The sequence below is a fragment of the Trifolium pratense genome, linkage group LG4, assembly GCF_020283565.1.
Source record: "Trifolium pratense cultivar HEN17-A07 linkage group LG4, ARS_RC_1.1, whole genome shotgun sequence".
NCBI lineage: Eukaryota > Viridiplantae > Streptophyta > Magnoliopsida > Fabales > Fabaceae > Trifolium > Trifolium pratense.
Window position 1 is genome coordinate 11682420 of NC_060062.1, and position 17119 is coordinate 11699538.

The 17119-nt window shown below is 29.6% G+C and overlaps 1 protein-coding gene and 1 long non-coding RNA gene across 2 annotated transcripts; both read right to left on the bottom strand.

Moving 5' to 3' along the window:
* Window positions 1-281: 281 nt before the first annotated feature.
* Window positions 282-1025, bottom strand: LOC123924062. Its single transcript, XR_006814572.1, has 2 exons — window positions 740-1025; window positions 282-632 (listed from the first exon to the last, which is right to left on the bottom strand). It is a non-coding gene; the product is annotated as an uncharacterized LOC123924062 (long non-coding RNA).
* Window positions 1026-12215: 11190 nt separating this feature from the next.
* Window positions 12216-15303, bottom strand: LOC123923201 (protein PROPEP914-like). The gene is made up of 3 exons (XM_045975879.1): window positions 15166-15303; window positions 12918-13019; window positions 12216-12517 (listed from the first exon to the last, which is right to left on the bottom strand). Exons 1-3 carry the CDS (start codon window positions 15269-15271, stop codon window positions 12471-12473), a joined length of 255 nt encoding a protein of 84 aa, XP_045831835.1. The 5' UTR covers window positions 15272-15303; the 3' UTR covers window positions 12216-12470.
* Window positions 15304-17119: the final 1816 nt, after the last annotated feature.

Sequence of the window (17119 nt, forward strand, 5' to 3'; positions counted from 1 at the left end):
TGTAAAAAAATATAATTATATGTGTTAATGGTTAAATCATACGTTTTTTTATAGAAAATATCATGTGTTGTTAAAATACTAAAATTATATTATTTTAAAGGATATTAAATAATATTAAATTATTTGAATCTTGTTAAAAAAACGTGACAATCTAGATTATAATATTTGATGTATGTTTGATTTATTCTGGAACATGATTGATGACTATATTTATGTGAAGGATAAATTTATAAATATTAAAAAGTAGTGTTTAATGATGAAAACTTAATAAAGAAACAAAATCCGCAATAAATGATTGTTACCTATTAACCACCTCAGCGATGTACCGGTACACCTCCACATAATACGTGTACCGAAAAATTCACTTAAAAACAAAGTGATTTTATTTTACAGGAACAGAAACCAAATCTCGTTATAAAAGTAGGGACTGAAAACATATTTTATCATACAATTATTTATAACTAAATCGTTACATATAAAGTCCTTCAAGAATGTTTGATTTCATGCATATCCTATGGGCTTCATTAGAAATTCACACACACAATAATAAGCACGGCAGTCTGGAATCAAAGGAGCTGGGCACGTAAATTTGAAACAATCAGAATCAACTTTGCAGTTTAATCTTTTATCTGCTGTAATATAAAAAAAAATTAAAAAATAAAAAATTATTGTAAGTGGTGAATTATTTTGCATAAAAAGATAAACAATAAAGTTCAAAAGGATTCAAACAATTGTTTACCAGGCCAACCTTTGGCATCTTCAACTACAACATGAAATAAGGAAATAAAGAAGATCATTAAATGAATAAACTTAACGATTTCAACCATTATTTTTTCTCCTAATTAACCTTACAACATATAGAAATGTATTGACCACTTTATGTAGTAAGAGTATTGTGTTTTATTTATTTGTTTCAATTTGTTGTACATATATATATCGTAAAAAAAATCTTAGAATTAGAATCATTATTAAAATTATCATAGGTAATAAATTTTTCTTTTTTTGGTAATTTAGCTCACTCAATAGATAAGGGCAACATTTTATTATAATTTTTTTAAAGTCTAGCCTTTTATGAAGTATAGAGGCACAAACTAAAAAACAACAAAAATTTAAATTTAAACAAAAGGACAAGAAAAAAATAGTATTTCAATTGTCTTTTTTTTTTAAAAAAAAAATTAATAATTTTCTAACACATAGATAGGGTTTAACGACATTGATTAATATATTATAAGCCTATACCTGCGGTTTTTCGACCTTTACCTATAGAACTTTATCGTCATATGTCAAATTTTAGTTTTTTTTGACAGCTTATGCCTACGGTTTTTTTTTTTGTTGTTGTCAAATTTTAGTTTATAAATTATTATTATAATTCAATTTTTTACTGAAATCAAATTAAAATAAAATTAATATTTAATATTAATATAAAAATTATTTACACTTCAATATAAGCATATCTCAATAAAAGAGCATGATATGGTTCAACTTGAAGTCTATCCCATTTTATTTTATTTTTTTTTGTTTTTATCCTCTGGTTCTTAGGGGGAGGGGGCTCTATTAGTCCAGAGTTCGTGGCGAGTTCTGGCATCAAGTGGTTTCAGTCCTCTCCCAAATGCAGTTGTGGAGGATCGAACTATGATCCTCCCTACCAAAGTTGACTGTCAATCATCACTGAACCAACTAACATTTGGTAAGTCTATCCCATTTTTATATTTAAGCAAAACGTTTATATTTGTCGTTACAAATAAATGCATTTATATATGCAAATATTTTTTCTTTCTTGATTAATTTTTGCTTGAATGTATGTAAATTTTATTAATAGTAGTCTCAAGGGGTGCTATTACTATATATAAGCACTACAACAAGCAATCACATAGACGAGGAAGCTGGACCTCCAAATACATAGCCTCTTAGGATCTCGCTTTCCGCCACAAGAGAACACATGCTTTGTCATGAAAGGTTGCACAATGCATCTCTTGTGGCTATTTATCCAACAGAGTTCGCCACACAAAAACTAGAATTTTATAAGGTAACGAACGAACTCTTCCATAGCTTTCGAATTGCCTCCAAATTAGCATCCTCCAACCCCTCAAAATGTGGTAGGTACGAGGTCAAAAGACGACTTAGAGTGCGTTTGATCTGCTAAAAAAATAAGGGACTGAACATGACAATTTTTGTTTTACTGTGTTTGATTTTAAAACTGTTCCTGATATTGGACAAACTGGGGGCCAAGGGACAGGACAAAACTTGAAAGTCTTGTCCCCCACGGAATTACGGGACAACTTTTTGTCCTCAGCACAAGTTGTCTAAAATACCAAAATAACCTTTTATCCACCAAACATTGTACAACACAAAGTTTGTTCAATACCTTAAATTTTCGTCATGTGTTGTTCTGTCTTATATTGTTCTGTCCAGTAGTTATATTTTGCAGTTCAAACGCACCCTCAACAGACAAACGATTTGACTTATTGACAATCCAAGTCAACTGATCTTCATTCCCAACTTGTAGAGAGACCTGATTAAGAAGCCATATCCACCTCCCATTGAAAAAGTGTCCTTTTCCACGTTAGTTGCCATCTAGAATCGATCATATCACTAACTAAAGCTTCTGGATTAGCATTAACCAATGCGTTTGATCTGCTAAAAAATAAGGGACTCAACAGGACAACTCAATTTATACTGTGCTTGATTGTAAAACTGTTCCGGGAACTGAACAAACTAGGAGGCAAGGGACAAGACAAAAACTGAAATTTTTGTCCCTCACTAAACCACAGTACAACTTTTTGTCCCAAGTACAAGTTGTCTAAAATACTAAAATACCATTTTAGTCACCAAACATCGTTAAAACAAAAAAATGTTCAATAACATAAAAGTTTATTTTGTGCTGTTCTGCCATGTGTTGTGTTGTTTTGTCTTTTGTTGTTCTGTCAAGTACTTATTCTTTAACAGATCAAACGCAAATTTAACTGGTTAAGTTAGTTGACTTAATGTTTAAAGGTTGGAGGTCCAGTTAACAAGGAGCCCCATAAAGCCTTGGGAATAATTTCAATAAATGATCTGGCCCCAACCAACTATCTATATATGTTTCCAAGAAGCTGATTTGTTACCATTACTACCCTTATTGATCAACATCCAAACCCTCCATCATAAAGAGCTCAACCTACTATTAGCAACCTGATCACCTTCACAACAAGCAACTAGCTATATCACCATATTTGAACTTCAATAGATCTTGCCAAACGAGCTCTCAGATATGGGAGAGAAAGAAGTTACAACTTCACAATTCATGCATGCATGACTATCAAAGATCCCTATTACAATTATTTATAGCTGACTCATTACACAAAGTCCTTCCACATAGTGTTAATTTTGCGTGCTCTCATTCCCCTACGTGGTCGCATCTATTTCATTTCACTACTAACTAAATTATTTTCACCTAAATCCTATAGGCTTCATTTGACATCTACTCCCTTCGGTTATATATATATATATATATATATATATATATATATATATATATATATATATATATATATATATATATATGGGGAGGGATCAAATTACACCGGTGTAATTTTATCAATAATTACACTCATTAACAACCCTTGATCTTATTTTGATCTAGTGGCTATTAATTAGTCACTTATAAAATCACAACATTCTATATTAATAAATTAAAAGATCTATTTTTTTTCTCTTACCCTGTTTTTCTTTCCTTTTTGGTTTTTATTACACCTTACTCTTCTATTGTGCCGCCATAGTCCGCCAAACTGTCGAAATCCCTTTCTTGCAACTTGCTACAAGCATCACTAAGGTTCGTTGCTCAAAACTTGGTCATTATTTTCTTTCACCTTTTGACCTATCCTTTACTTTTGGTCAAGCAGGAAATGTGGCTATTGTGGAGAATATGGTCATTATCAATCAACTTGCAAGAGTAAAACAACATAGCATCATGCTCACTTTGTAAGTACTTTTTTTTTTGGGTTTGAATTAGCATTATAGAATCAAAATATTACTAGCACAACAAATAACGATATAGTTCTAAGTTTCATACTATTTTGCAGGTTTTTATGCAAGGACTTTAAATTGAAATGACTCGTGGATATTTCCTAGGCATTATTTCATTTCTTGTTTTATAGAATTTATAGTACTATTTTGGCAAAGTTTGGAATTCGTCATTACAATGGAAACATTGTTTGGGCACTACTTGGGGAAAATACTAGAGTTTGCTATATATGATTTGACATGTACATGATGAAAATCTCATTCTCGAATCTACGAGAATTTTTATAAAAGCCTTTCATTTGCTTCTTTTCGATGGAAGTTTTATTTTTCCGGAATTAATCCTAGATAATCATAATACTACAATGTTACGTACTACAAAATTTGTAGAATTTTGTCTATGTAATTTTTGTTTCATTGTGCTGATTGCTATTTTTTTTTTGTTGCTTCATGTGTGTCGATTGCTATACAGACAATACTAGTATTTTTAGTTTGATTTAAAAAAAAATAAAATAAAAGAGGATGTTGAGAACAGTAGCGACAAATATGACTTTATAATTTTGTATTGTAAAGAAGGTGTAATAAAAACCAAAAAGGAAAGAAAAGGAGGGTGAGAGAAAAAAAGAGATCTTTTAATTTATTAATATAGAATGTTGTGATTTTATAAGTGACTCATTAATAGCCACTAGATCAAAATAAAATCAAGGGTTATTAATGAGTGTAATTATTTTAAAATTACACCGGTGTAATTTGATCCCTCCCCTATATATATATATATATATATATATATATATATATATATATATATATATGAAAATATTTACTTTTTATATTTATCGTAAAGTTAATGTATCTACACTACAATGTGATATGGTTTTTTGTGTTTTTGTATTGTGGAATTTGGTGAGATATAATTTTAGGGAGAAAACTCTCCTCAAATATATGGTTATATGAAGAATACTAAAGTTCTTATTTTATTCATTATGTTTATGGCTCTATATATAGAGCTACATAAAAACAAATCATATATTTTTAAAACAAAACTAATCCTATAATAAATTCTAAACAAATCTTAAATATTCTAAATAGAAATATAAATCATAAAACCTAATATTATCATATTTTAAATATAAATCTAAATAGTATTTAAATCTAAGATCTTCAGAAGATATTTAGGCATATTATTCTCAACACTCCCCCTTGACTGAATATCTTTTGTGCGTATCCAATCTGAGCTTCTTGAAAAATTATTCTTCTTGTTTTGATTCTTCTTCTTATCGCAAGCTTTAGCATCTTTGTGCCTTGTGAACTTTATGGTAGAAACATTGCATTTGTTATGACTTTTAGGTGATTTTTCACAAGCATATTTATTCTCCTCCTTAACTTGAAATTTCTTCAAAATACCTGAATCTTCCCGATCTTCTTTGAATTTAAGTTCTTTTTTCTCTTCAATAATATGATCATTCTTCATTAAATCTAAAACAAATCTTTTGCCTTTAATCTGAGATGTGATCACTTCCTTATTGTTTTAATCCTTAATCACACAACTTTTATGTTCAAATATCACTCTATAATTTTTCTCCAACAACTGAGCAACACTTAAAAGATTCTGATTAATTTCAGGAACATATAAAACATTGGAAATTTGTTTCATACCTGCATGAGTTTTAATTGAAATTGTTCCAATGCCTTCTACTGCAATTTGTTCTCCATTCCCAATTCTGACTTTGGAAATAGAAGTTTTATTGAGCTCTTTGAAAAGATCTCGATCATAAGTCATATGGTTTGTGCAACCACTGTCAATGAGCCATTCTTTTGACGGTTTGTTGGTTGTAAAACCTGAGATTGCAAGTAGTAGTTCCTGGTCTTCTTCATATTGTTCATGAGCAATGTTAACATCTCCTTGTTGTTGTTGTGATGTGCATACCTTCATCATATGACCTAATTTACCACATTTTTCACATTTTGCATCAGGCCTCCACCAACAATTCTTTGGTGAGTGATTATCCTTTTTGCAATGAGGACATGGTTTGTGTTGGTATTTCTTTCCAAAACCTTTTGCTAGACATATACCATCTATAGTTCTTTCTTCCCTCATAAGTCTTCTTTGTTCTTGTGCCTGCAATGCATGTAACACTTCTGGCGGAGTGATTTTACTCAAATCTTTTGTGTTCTCCAAGGCGGCTATAGAGGCTTCATATCTTTCAGGTACCGTTATAAGGAGTTTTTCCACAATTCTGGAATCAGAAAATTGATTGTCTAGTAATCGTACCTTATTAGCAATACCCAATAATTTATCAGCGTATGTCTTGATTGTTTCATCCTCCTTCATTCTTTGCAACTCGAACTCTCTCAATAAATTCATAACTTGCATGCTTCAAATCCTTTCATCTCCTTTATATTCTTCTTTTAGGTAATCCCAAATTTCTTTTGGTGTTTTGAGAGTCATGATTTTAATAAAGACGGTTTGTGAGACACTTGCAAACAAACAAGTCTTTGCCTTTGCCCTCTTGATTTTTCTTTCTTTATGAGTTTTCATCTGTTCTACTGTGGGATCTTTTGGTAACGAAGAAACATCGTAATCATCCTCCACAGTTTCCGATAGATCTAGAGCATCTAAGAATGCCTCCATTCTCACCGCTCAAAGATCATAGTCTTCTCCATCAAAGATCGGAGGAGCAACCTTTGAAAAATCCATCTTCACAGGTCCTTATGAACGTTGGCTCGGATGCCACTGATATGGTTTTTTGTGTTTTTGTATTGCGGAATTTGGTGAGATATAATTTTAGGGAGAAAACTCTCTTCAAATATATATGAAGAATACTAAAGTTCTTATTTTATTCATTATGCTTATGGCTCTATATATAGAGCTACATAAAAACAAATCATATATTTTTAAAACAAAACTAATCATATAATAAATTCTAAACAAATCTTAAATATTCTAAATAGAAATATAAATCATAAAACCTAATATTATCATATTTTAAATATAAATCTAAATAGTATTTAAATCTAATATCTTCAGAAGATATTTAGGCATATTATTCTCAACACAATGTTATCTAGATACATCAACTTTATAATGTATCTAAAAAGTAAATATTTTCTTATATATAGGACAAGAGGGAGTAGAATAATAAGAAACACATTTTGGAAGAGTAGGAGCTAGGCAAGTAAACGTAAATTTGTAACAATCATGCTTAAATCTACAACTTAAACTTCCATCTCCTGTAATATAGAAAAATAAAAAACAAATATTATTGAAAATGGTGAATTATTTTGTATGAGATAAACAATAAAGTTCAAAGGAATTCAAACAATTATTTACTAGGCCTAACTCCACCAACTTCAACTACAACATGAAATAAGGAAATAAAGAAGATCATTAAATGAACAAACTTAACAATTTCAGCCATGGTTTTTCTCCTAATAAACCTTACAACATATAGAAATGTATTGACCACTTCATATTGTAAAAGTATTATGTTTTGTTTATTTGTTGTACTTATAGATCGTAAAAAGAACTTCATAGAATTAGAATCATTATTAAAATTATCATAGGTAATCAAATTTTTTATTTTTTTTTGGTTATTTAGCTCACTCAATCGATAAGGCAACATTTGATTATTTATTTATTTTTTAATGTGTAGCCTTTTATGAGGTTTAGAGGAAAGAACTGAAAAACAACAAAAATTTAAATTGAAACAAAAGGACAAGAAAATAATCAGTTCAATTGTCTTTTTTTTTTAAAAAAAATAATAATTCTATGTAGAAACTATTTTAAAATTAATTTTATACTCTAAAATAATAAAATATTCAATGAAAGGAAAATTAATTTCTTAAATTATAACTTACCATTTTTTGACATAAAATAGTGTAATAAAGTGAATTGTTATCACAAAATTATATATTTATGTTATTTTAACATAAGTGGAAAGGAAATTGCAACTAAGTTTCTTTTAAGAGATGCGGATGTAATTTACTCCTATTTTTAAACTTAATTAAATTGATTTCCAATACTGACAATAACCATCAACGCACTCAGAAGAATGAAATATATAATATGGACAATCATGGTCAGAATCGCAGGGAAACGTGGTTTTAGCTGCATTGTCAAAGAAGAAAAAAACAATGTTACTAAAAGGTGATAAAATATATTGTGTATAACATAAATTAGAAAATAGAAAATTGTGTGAAAAATAACTTACTTCTAATGGTAGCAAGCGAGGGAGAAAGAAAGATAAACAAAGCATAAACAAAAATGAGAAATTGAGCCATATTTTTTCTTCTTGGCATGTCACAAGCAATTTTTTTTATCACTTTATAAGTAAAACTTTCATACTTTTTTTAACTAAAATTAAATAGTATTTAACATTTAGGAGTTGCAAGAAGTCATTTAAAAAGGTTCAATTAATTAGAAATGTCACTAATCAATAAGTGTGTCGCTTTAGTTCACTCAATTAATCACTTAACCTTAGGGTCTGTTTGGTTTGGGGGTTTTGGAGGGGAGGTGAGGGGAGGGGAGGTAATATTTTAATTTTTTTGTGTTTGGTTCAATTTTTAGGAGGGGATATGAGGGGAGGGGAGGTAAGCAGAATCCCTCCTAAACTCAATTTTTGCTTCCCCCAAATCGGGGGGATTTGGAGGTGAGGGGAGGGAAGCTTTTTCAAAGTTTATTAAACTGACAAAATTATCCTCAGTATATTTTAAAATTCCAACAATGGCATCGAAAAAATATTGATTAGAAGTACGTTTCAAAATGCACGATTCCAGAGGAAGAAGATGAAGATGAAAGAGAGAAAGATAGGGAGAGGAAAATCGAGTGGAAGGGGTAAGGTGGTTACTGGTTTTGATGATGGCACCGTTACGCTTTTCAACCTCACTCTTCTTCTGTTCTCTTTCTTCAACACCTCAAGGTTCTTCTTCTTCTTCTACTTCTTTCAATTTTTCAATTCCTTCAATTTGAATAGCTTTTGTGGATGAACATTGGTTTTGGGAGAGGTGGGTAGTAAGTTGTAGAAAGTGGAAATCAAAATCATAGGTTAGAGGTGAAATTTGATTCATTCAATTGCTTCAGTTTTTGAATTGTTTGTTTTGGGTAATTGGGTATTTGATTTTGATTGGTAAATAGTAATCTTTACTTGTTTTAATTTGAGTGTCTTTTGGTAAATAATAATAAAGAGATATTATTTTTTATAATATGAGTGTTATAAGATTTTAAGGGTAAAAAAGTAAATTGCTTTTAAAATATCTCCCCTCCCCTTGTGAACCAAACATATATTTTATTAAAATACCTCACCTCCCCTCCTCTCCCCTCTTTTGAACCAAACACATATGTAATTAAAAAATTTCCCTCCCCTCCCCTTCCCTCCCCTCCCCTCTATAAAAATACCTCACCTCCCCTCCCCCTATTTTGAACCAAACATGCCCTTAGTAAATTCATTGTTTATAGGTCGTTCGGGTAGACTTTGTACTTTCTTGTATTTTTGATTGGAGTGTTAATCCTTTAGAGTGTATTCTTAGCATTTAAGGGATTTTCATTGTATTGTAAGGATTTGAGTACTCATTTGTACTCTTTATTAATATAATTTTTTATTATCAAAAAACAAAAACAAAAAAAAAACTTAACCTTAGTAAAAAACTCACATATAAAATCTTGTTATTGTCAAATTTCATTTTATTTTATTAAACTTGATTATATATATATTTTTATTTATATTTTAACCTTTCGTAAGTGATAAGTGAAATTCCAAAATATAAAAAATAGTAATAAATGATGAAAAAAAGGTTTAAATATATTTTTTCCTTTATATATATATATCGCTAAAAATGAAAATGATGGGTCTGCGAACAAACTCACAACATCCAAGTTAATAGCATAAAACGACATACCCAAGCCTACAAAATAATGTAACAAAATAAAAGTAACTGAAATACTCTTGTCGTCGGATCTTCATCGTTGATGACCTTATCATTGGTTGAATCAGTAGTTGATCAAACAAATACCGCAAAAACAAAAAGGCAAACGAACACCACACGAAAACGGAAAATCAATCAAACACCGAAAAAGAAATATACAAGGATGATCCTTATGGTTGTTTTCAAAGCATACTATAATTTGTTTTGCATCGTAAGGGATTGAGTACCTCTTATCCTCCCTTATAATACTATTTTGCTTATAAAAAAAAAAAATTGAAGCTTTTGATTATATTTGTCCAACCCTAACATAAAAGGCTTAGCTTTCTATTCATCACTGTCAAGTGGGTGTAGCTGGCTAGTTAGGATCTTTAATGTTATTCCGTAGAGACTTCTAAATCTTTTCATTATTTTTCTTTAGTTTAATTTTTAAATCAAGAATCAAAAAGTATTATGAAGATTTTTTTGTGTTGAATGGTGGAAGGTTTCTCCGATACAGCGGTGGAAGACAAACAATATTTTAGATATTGCAACCAAAGTGATTATTCGATGTTGAGATTTTGAGAATTTGTAGAAATCAAATTATTAAAGCTTTGTAAGAAAAATTACAAGAATAAGCAAAATTATAATAGAATTCAGTATACAAGAGGTACCAAAAGTATAATTCACTAATATCTAACAGGCTAGAGACGTGTAAGCAAATGACACATCAATATAAAAAATAAACACATGTAACCTCCGACCACAATCCAAAAATCTCATCGAGAGAGAGGCAAGAATCAACCACCAAGAGGATAGATATAAGAGGACTCCAATCAACCAGACCTCACGAAGACTCAAGTCCACACTTCACCCTATACAATGTGTAAGTTACTAGTTAGTAGAAGAAAAACTCACGCTAGTTCTTATTACACGGTCGGGTATGAGTATCGGTGGGTTAGAGTTTAGAGAACAGAGACCGACCATGTGCATCCGTGCCAACTCTATATTTTCCAATTCTCAAATCCGACCACCGACCGACCCGCCCGATTCATCAATGGTTATATCGGTTTGAGCGGTTTTCGGGCGGGTCACAAATGTTTGCACACCCCTACTACAATTGTACTCCCTCCGTCTCAAATTATAAGAAAAAAACCTATTTTTTTGTCCCAAATTATAAGAGAAAAAAATATTTTCAAAAATGTTTTTTCCTTATTTTTATAAAATTAAATGCAAACTGCATTTAATTTCTTCTATCTCATTTTCTCAATAAACAAAACCCACAAAAACATACATCCCACGAAGGGAGTAATAAATGTGATTTGGGACGGAGTGAGTAAATTGTAATTCCCACTAAGAATCAAAACAAACAGATATTTCAATTCCTGATTGTTTAAAATCTCTAAAATCAAAAAATTTCTAAACATCTCTAAAATCATAAGTTATTTTAAATAGTTAAACTCTCTAACCTGAACATTTATTAAATGTCAAAATTACTATTTTAATTTATAAAAAAATAGTAAAAATTAACTTTAACTATTTTAATTAAATCATCAATATAAAGTAAAAAATATATATTTGACTGGTAAAGCAATTATATATATTACGCTTTACCATGGTACGGCCAAAAATGAGTGAATGAAAAAATCAAGACCTGAAACCATGCATTTTGTATGTTTTTCTTCACTCTCGAGTTAGGGATGTCAAGAAAACCCAAATCTGATAGACCCACCCGAATTCAAACATCATTCAACGGGCGAAACTTGAGTTGACTGAGTTTGGGTTCGGGTGGCACCTGAATATATTGGTGTAGGTTTGGGTAGTATCAAACCCACACCCGAAACTCATTCACTCATCCGTTTATATATTAAATTACATATTTACCGCTATGTATTTTGCTCCCTTTTAAGTTTTTGAATGTTGTACTGGTGCATGTTGTAGTGATGATAACATTTGATGAATTGTTTAGTAAAAAAAAAAAAACTATTTTGAAATTTACAAACTATATTACCAAATTATGCTACATTTTGCATTTTATCAAATATAGTTCGGGTCGGGTTTGAGAAAATAATCAATTATGTGTGTTCTTGTTACGGGTTTCGGGTTTGGATGAAAAAACCCGAACCCAGCGGGTGTGGGTGTGAGTTTCATTTTTCCACCTGAACAACATTTGAGTTTGGATTTGGGTGGCACCCGAATATTGGGTGTGGGTTTGAGTAGTATCAAACCTGCACCCATGGGCACTCATTGTCATCCCTATCTCGGGCACTTTCAACCATGATAATCATTAAAAAAAAAAAAAAAGGGGTTTTGCAAAATAGAAAAACTATTCCTTCTTCATTCACAATTGACCTTTTATAGCCTAATTACAATCATGCATGGTTTAATTAATAACTCGCCAATAACCACAAGGTGGTTATAACTAACTAAACAGAAATCATAACTATTTTACAAGGACTAAACAACAACCTTTTACTCCCAACAAAGTTATTTCTAAAAATAAATTTTTAAACTTAAAATAAATGCATTCTAAATATACAATATCTTGTTTTCAATTGATCGAGGAGTGGCCTTTAATAATTGTGGCCCCGTGGAGCGTCTCGTGCTACAATTGTAATTCCTGCAATGCAAAGAACAAAAAAAAAACAGATATTTTAATTCCGTTCAAAATCTCTAAAATTATAAATAAAAAAATTAAAATGATCTCTAAAATCATAAGTTTTTTTTTTAAATAGTTTTTCATAAAAATTATTTATGAGAGAAGTTTTTTTTTGTTCAAAAATATTAATTTATGAAGTTAAAATCTATAACACGAACATTTAAGTTATTAAATATTAAAATTACTTTTTTAATTTATAAAAAAAATGAGGAAAAATTAACTTTAACTATGTTAATTAAATTATCAATCTAAAGTTTAAAAAAATATTGACTGGTAAAGCAACTATATATACATATACCAAAAAAACTATATATACAATTATTTTTAGGCAAAGTGAAAGAATTAAAGAGTTATAACTTACGAGAATTTGTTGGCTGAGGCATAGTTTCAAGCTTATCGTTCCTCGAAGCATTACGCTTTACCATGGTGCGGCCAAAGATGAGTGAAAGAAAATAATCAATACCTGAAACCATTTTGTATCCTTAATTTTCTTCACTCTCGAGCACTTTCAACCAATATGATTTTTTTTTTTTTTTTTATGTATATGTGTATATATCTTAAAACTTGCTTAATGTCTAGATTTATTAGGTATTTATAAAGTTTATGATTCTCATATTTTCATGAAGTCAAAATTTGTGCTCTTTGTTTTTATCCACGTCAACTTCAGCTTTCCTCACTTGTTTTTGTTTTTTCTTAAGCATGCTTTGCATGCATTTGGACTTCTTCTTTTCTATTCTTCGTTTCACACTTGTCTAATCTAATATATATTAATGTTTTGAATAAATCAAATATATTTAACCATTTTTGACCATTAACAATTGGATTCATATTCTATAAATTAGTAAAATTACTTGCAATAATTTATATCCACTCCACCATGCTTGATTCTGCGAATTTCAACAAAAAAATATATAGAACTACCAAAATATATAAGAGAGCACTTCTTTGAAGCCATATATAAACTCTTAGCAGCTTAATTGATAGTGAGAATAAATTGAACATGTATTTGAACTTCAAGGTACGTATGTAGTTCGATTCTCACGTAAGGCAAAAACTCTATTAGAGAGGGGTAGAGAAAATCGTGAGGTAAAGCGCCGGAATTGCCTACTAAATACGTAGAAAATGGCTCGGGCTGTTACACAAACCATTACAAGTTCAAAAGTTTGGTAAAGTAGCAAAAGGTAAAAAGACAAAGCAATTTCGGCATATCATTTGGTTGGCAACGACGTGGAGCATTTGACGTATGCGAAATAACTTACATATTGTTTAGAGGTGAATGTGTCAATGTACCTTCTATAGTTGATAAACTTATTTATATATCATGGTTTTGGTTTGTAGGTCGATTAGGAAGCAATGTTAATTTACCTTTTTCTAATTGGTGTAGCAATCCTTTATATAGTCTGCTTCCAATGTATCTAAAGTGGTTGTTCTTGAATTGTAAGGGTTGATACCCCTTGCACTCTTTATAATTTAATCTTTGCTTATAAAAAAAAAATGCTTAAAGGTAATATAATTATTTTTAGTGTAAATTACATTTTTCTTTTTTATGAGATGTTTAAATTACACTATACTTTTCACTCTTATGTTATAATATACACCATTCTCTTTTATGCAAAATATATTAGTGAAAATTACACTTTTCGCCCTTGAAAGATGTTTGAATTTCATTCAGCATCCCTCTTAAGTTAAAAACTACATTCCACTCATTTAAAAACGTACTCCACATCATCAAAACTTCAAAACCTCCAATGCATAAGTTTTCATTATATTTTTTTAGACCAAATGCATCCATATATGTCCGTTTAATTTTTCGTTTGTATAACAATTAAGTTCTTATATTTTTTAGGTAACAAATAAGTCATATTTAAGTTTTCTAGCTGACAAATTGGTATTTTAAGTTTATAATTTGTTCCACTATTATCCTTCTTCTAATTATCCTCCCTTCCAAATGGACTTCAATTGTCTGAGTCTCATGGTACACATCAGATTGAGTCTCAAATTCATCATATAGCTATCATCAAAATTAACGGTCACCTCATGTTTTTGTAAACGTATGATATATAACTGACCGAAAAGGTAACAGTGCAATAAGTTAGAAACTTAAAAAACATATTTGTTACCTGAAAATTTTAAAGAACTTAACTGTTACAAACGTAAAACTTAAAGGATCCCTCAATGCATTTGACCTATTTTTTACTCACATCATTAACAAATAATAATTATTGTTGTAATATAAAATATAAGATGTTATACAAAAAAAATATATATAAATCTTGGATAAATTACTAAACTCGATTAAAAAAATTATTTTAAATTGAATTTTATAATCTAAAAGTAATATTAAATTTTTAAAGAAAGGAAAATTAATTTGTTAAATGATAAATTATATATTTTTGACATAAGTGATGAGAAGAATTACATAAGTGTATACTCGCAAAAACCATCAATACACTCAGAAGAATAATATATATAATATGGACAATTCTGGTAAGAATTGCAGGGGAAGGTGGTTTCTGCATTGTCATAGAAGAAAAAATCGATGTTACCAAAAGGTGATAAAAAATTGTTTGTATAATATAAATTAGAAAATTGTGTGAAAAATGACTTACGTTTAATGGTAGCAAGCGATGGAGAAAGAATGATGAACAAAATATAAACAAACATGATAACTTGAACCATAGTTTTTTCCTTTGCATATAAACAATTTCTTATCATTTTATAAGTACAAATTTTATGTTTTGTTAACTTTAATTAAATAGTTTTTAGCATTTAGGAGTGGCAATAAGCCATGTAAAAAGTTGGAATTTATAAGAAATATGTCACTAATCAATATATTATTTGTATCCCTTTAGCTCACTCAATTGATCACTTAACCTAAGTAAAAATCTCACATAAAATCTTGTTGATCATCAAATTTCATTATTATTTTATTAAAGATCATTATTTATAGATGATAACCTTTGGTAAGAGATAGGGGAAATCCCAAAATAAAACAACATTATTAATTCTTTTAAAAATATATTTCATCGAATGATAATTCCTCTTTAATTTCTCGTCTTCAAATTTGTGTTCGCTATTAGCTCTCATTAATGAAAGTTGAAGTGTCAAATACACGTGGCATTTTTAGTATATTAATCGAATATAGTTGTCCAGAAAGAGCCATTCAAAAAAAAAAATTATCAGAAAAAGCAAAAATCCAACTAATGACGTGTACAACCAATGGAAAGGTCAACTATAACTGATACGTATTTAGCAAGTGTACTATTTTTTTTTTTTTTGGTTGATTTGTACTAAATTTATTATCAAGTAATAATATTTATAATAAATCCGTCTCTACATGAATTATGAATTTCGAAAAAATAATTAAAATAAGCTTAGGATTAAATAAACTATAAATTGGTGGAAGTTTGCAATTGATTGGGTTGATTTGAATCCATTCTCTATCACTATTTGATCTCTATCACTATTTGATAATTGCGGTCATAAATTACAATTCCTTCTTAATATTACGAGGAATTAACACTAAAATAATTAAGACCAATGTCCTTGCTTATAACTCTATTCATTATTAGTGCGGAGCGGAGTCTTTGTTTTGATTTCCCATTTTAGTATGATGTTTGTTCCGTCTTGATATGGTCAGTGACGGAGCCAGAAATTTTGGATACTAGGGGCATCATATATATAAATTCCTAGCATTTTACATAGAATATATATACATAGAAATTTGTTGACATACACTTATACATCCACTTATTTTTTAGAAAGAATATATTTTTTTAGAGTATAAATATACATCTTAATTGTTCTCTACGATTGTCATATTCTTTGCCTTAATCCAGAATCATTAGGAAGTTTTTCTAAATTGAATTCCAAGAATTTTTTTCAGAGATGTACCTAATTTTATATTCATCAAATGTATAATTATTAGTTTGATGATTGCTCTGGACTTGACTATATTTTGAATATAATTTCTATTGCTTATTGGTAGAAATAAAATAAAAATATCACATTTAATATGCAATCATATCAAAGAAATTGAGAGAAAATAAAATTGAGGAAATGCTAATACAGTACACAAAACAAAAACAAAAACAACAACAACCGTAAAACCATGTTGAAAAATCTACAACAGCACCAACAACAACGAGAGAGAAGAATAAAGGTAGAAGATTATAAAATAATGAAAATTGGGTTGGTTGATTTGTTTCTTTCTTATGTTCAGATAATATTATGTGGTTTGTGGTGAGTGTAAGTCAAAGTAAATGAAACTTTGTGCATAATTAATACCAAATTTCTATTGGATGAGAGAGAGAGAGATGTGAGCCTAATCAAATGTTAACATATGTTATGTATGTTAAAAAAAATTCTCCAAACTTTGTGCTGGCATGGCATGAGCCCCACATGCATGTATATGGCTCCGTCCCTGGGTATGGTGTTTGTTTTTGTTCATATTTACAGGTTTGATTTGGTCTTTTAACTACTACTTCATTCGTCCCGAATCTTTGATCTTTTAACTTTTTATTTTTGTTCCAAAACTTTAGTTCTTTGATTATTTTTGTTCCA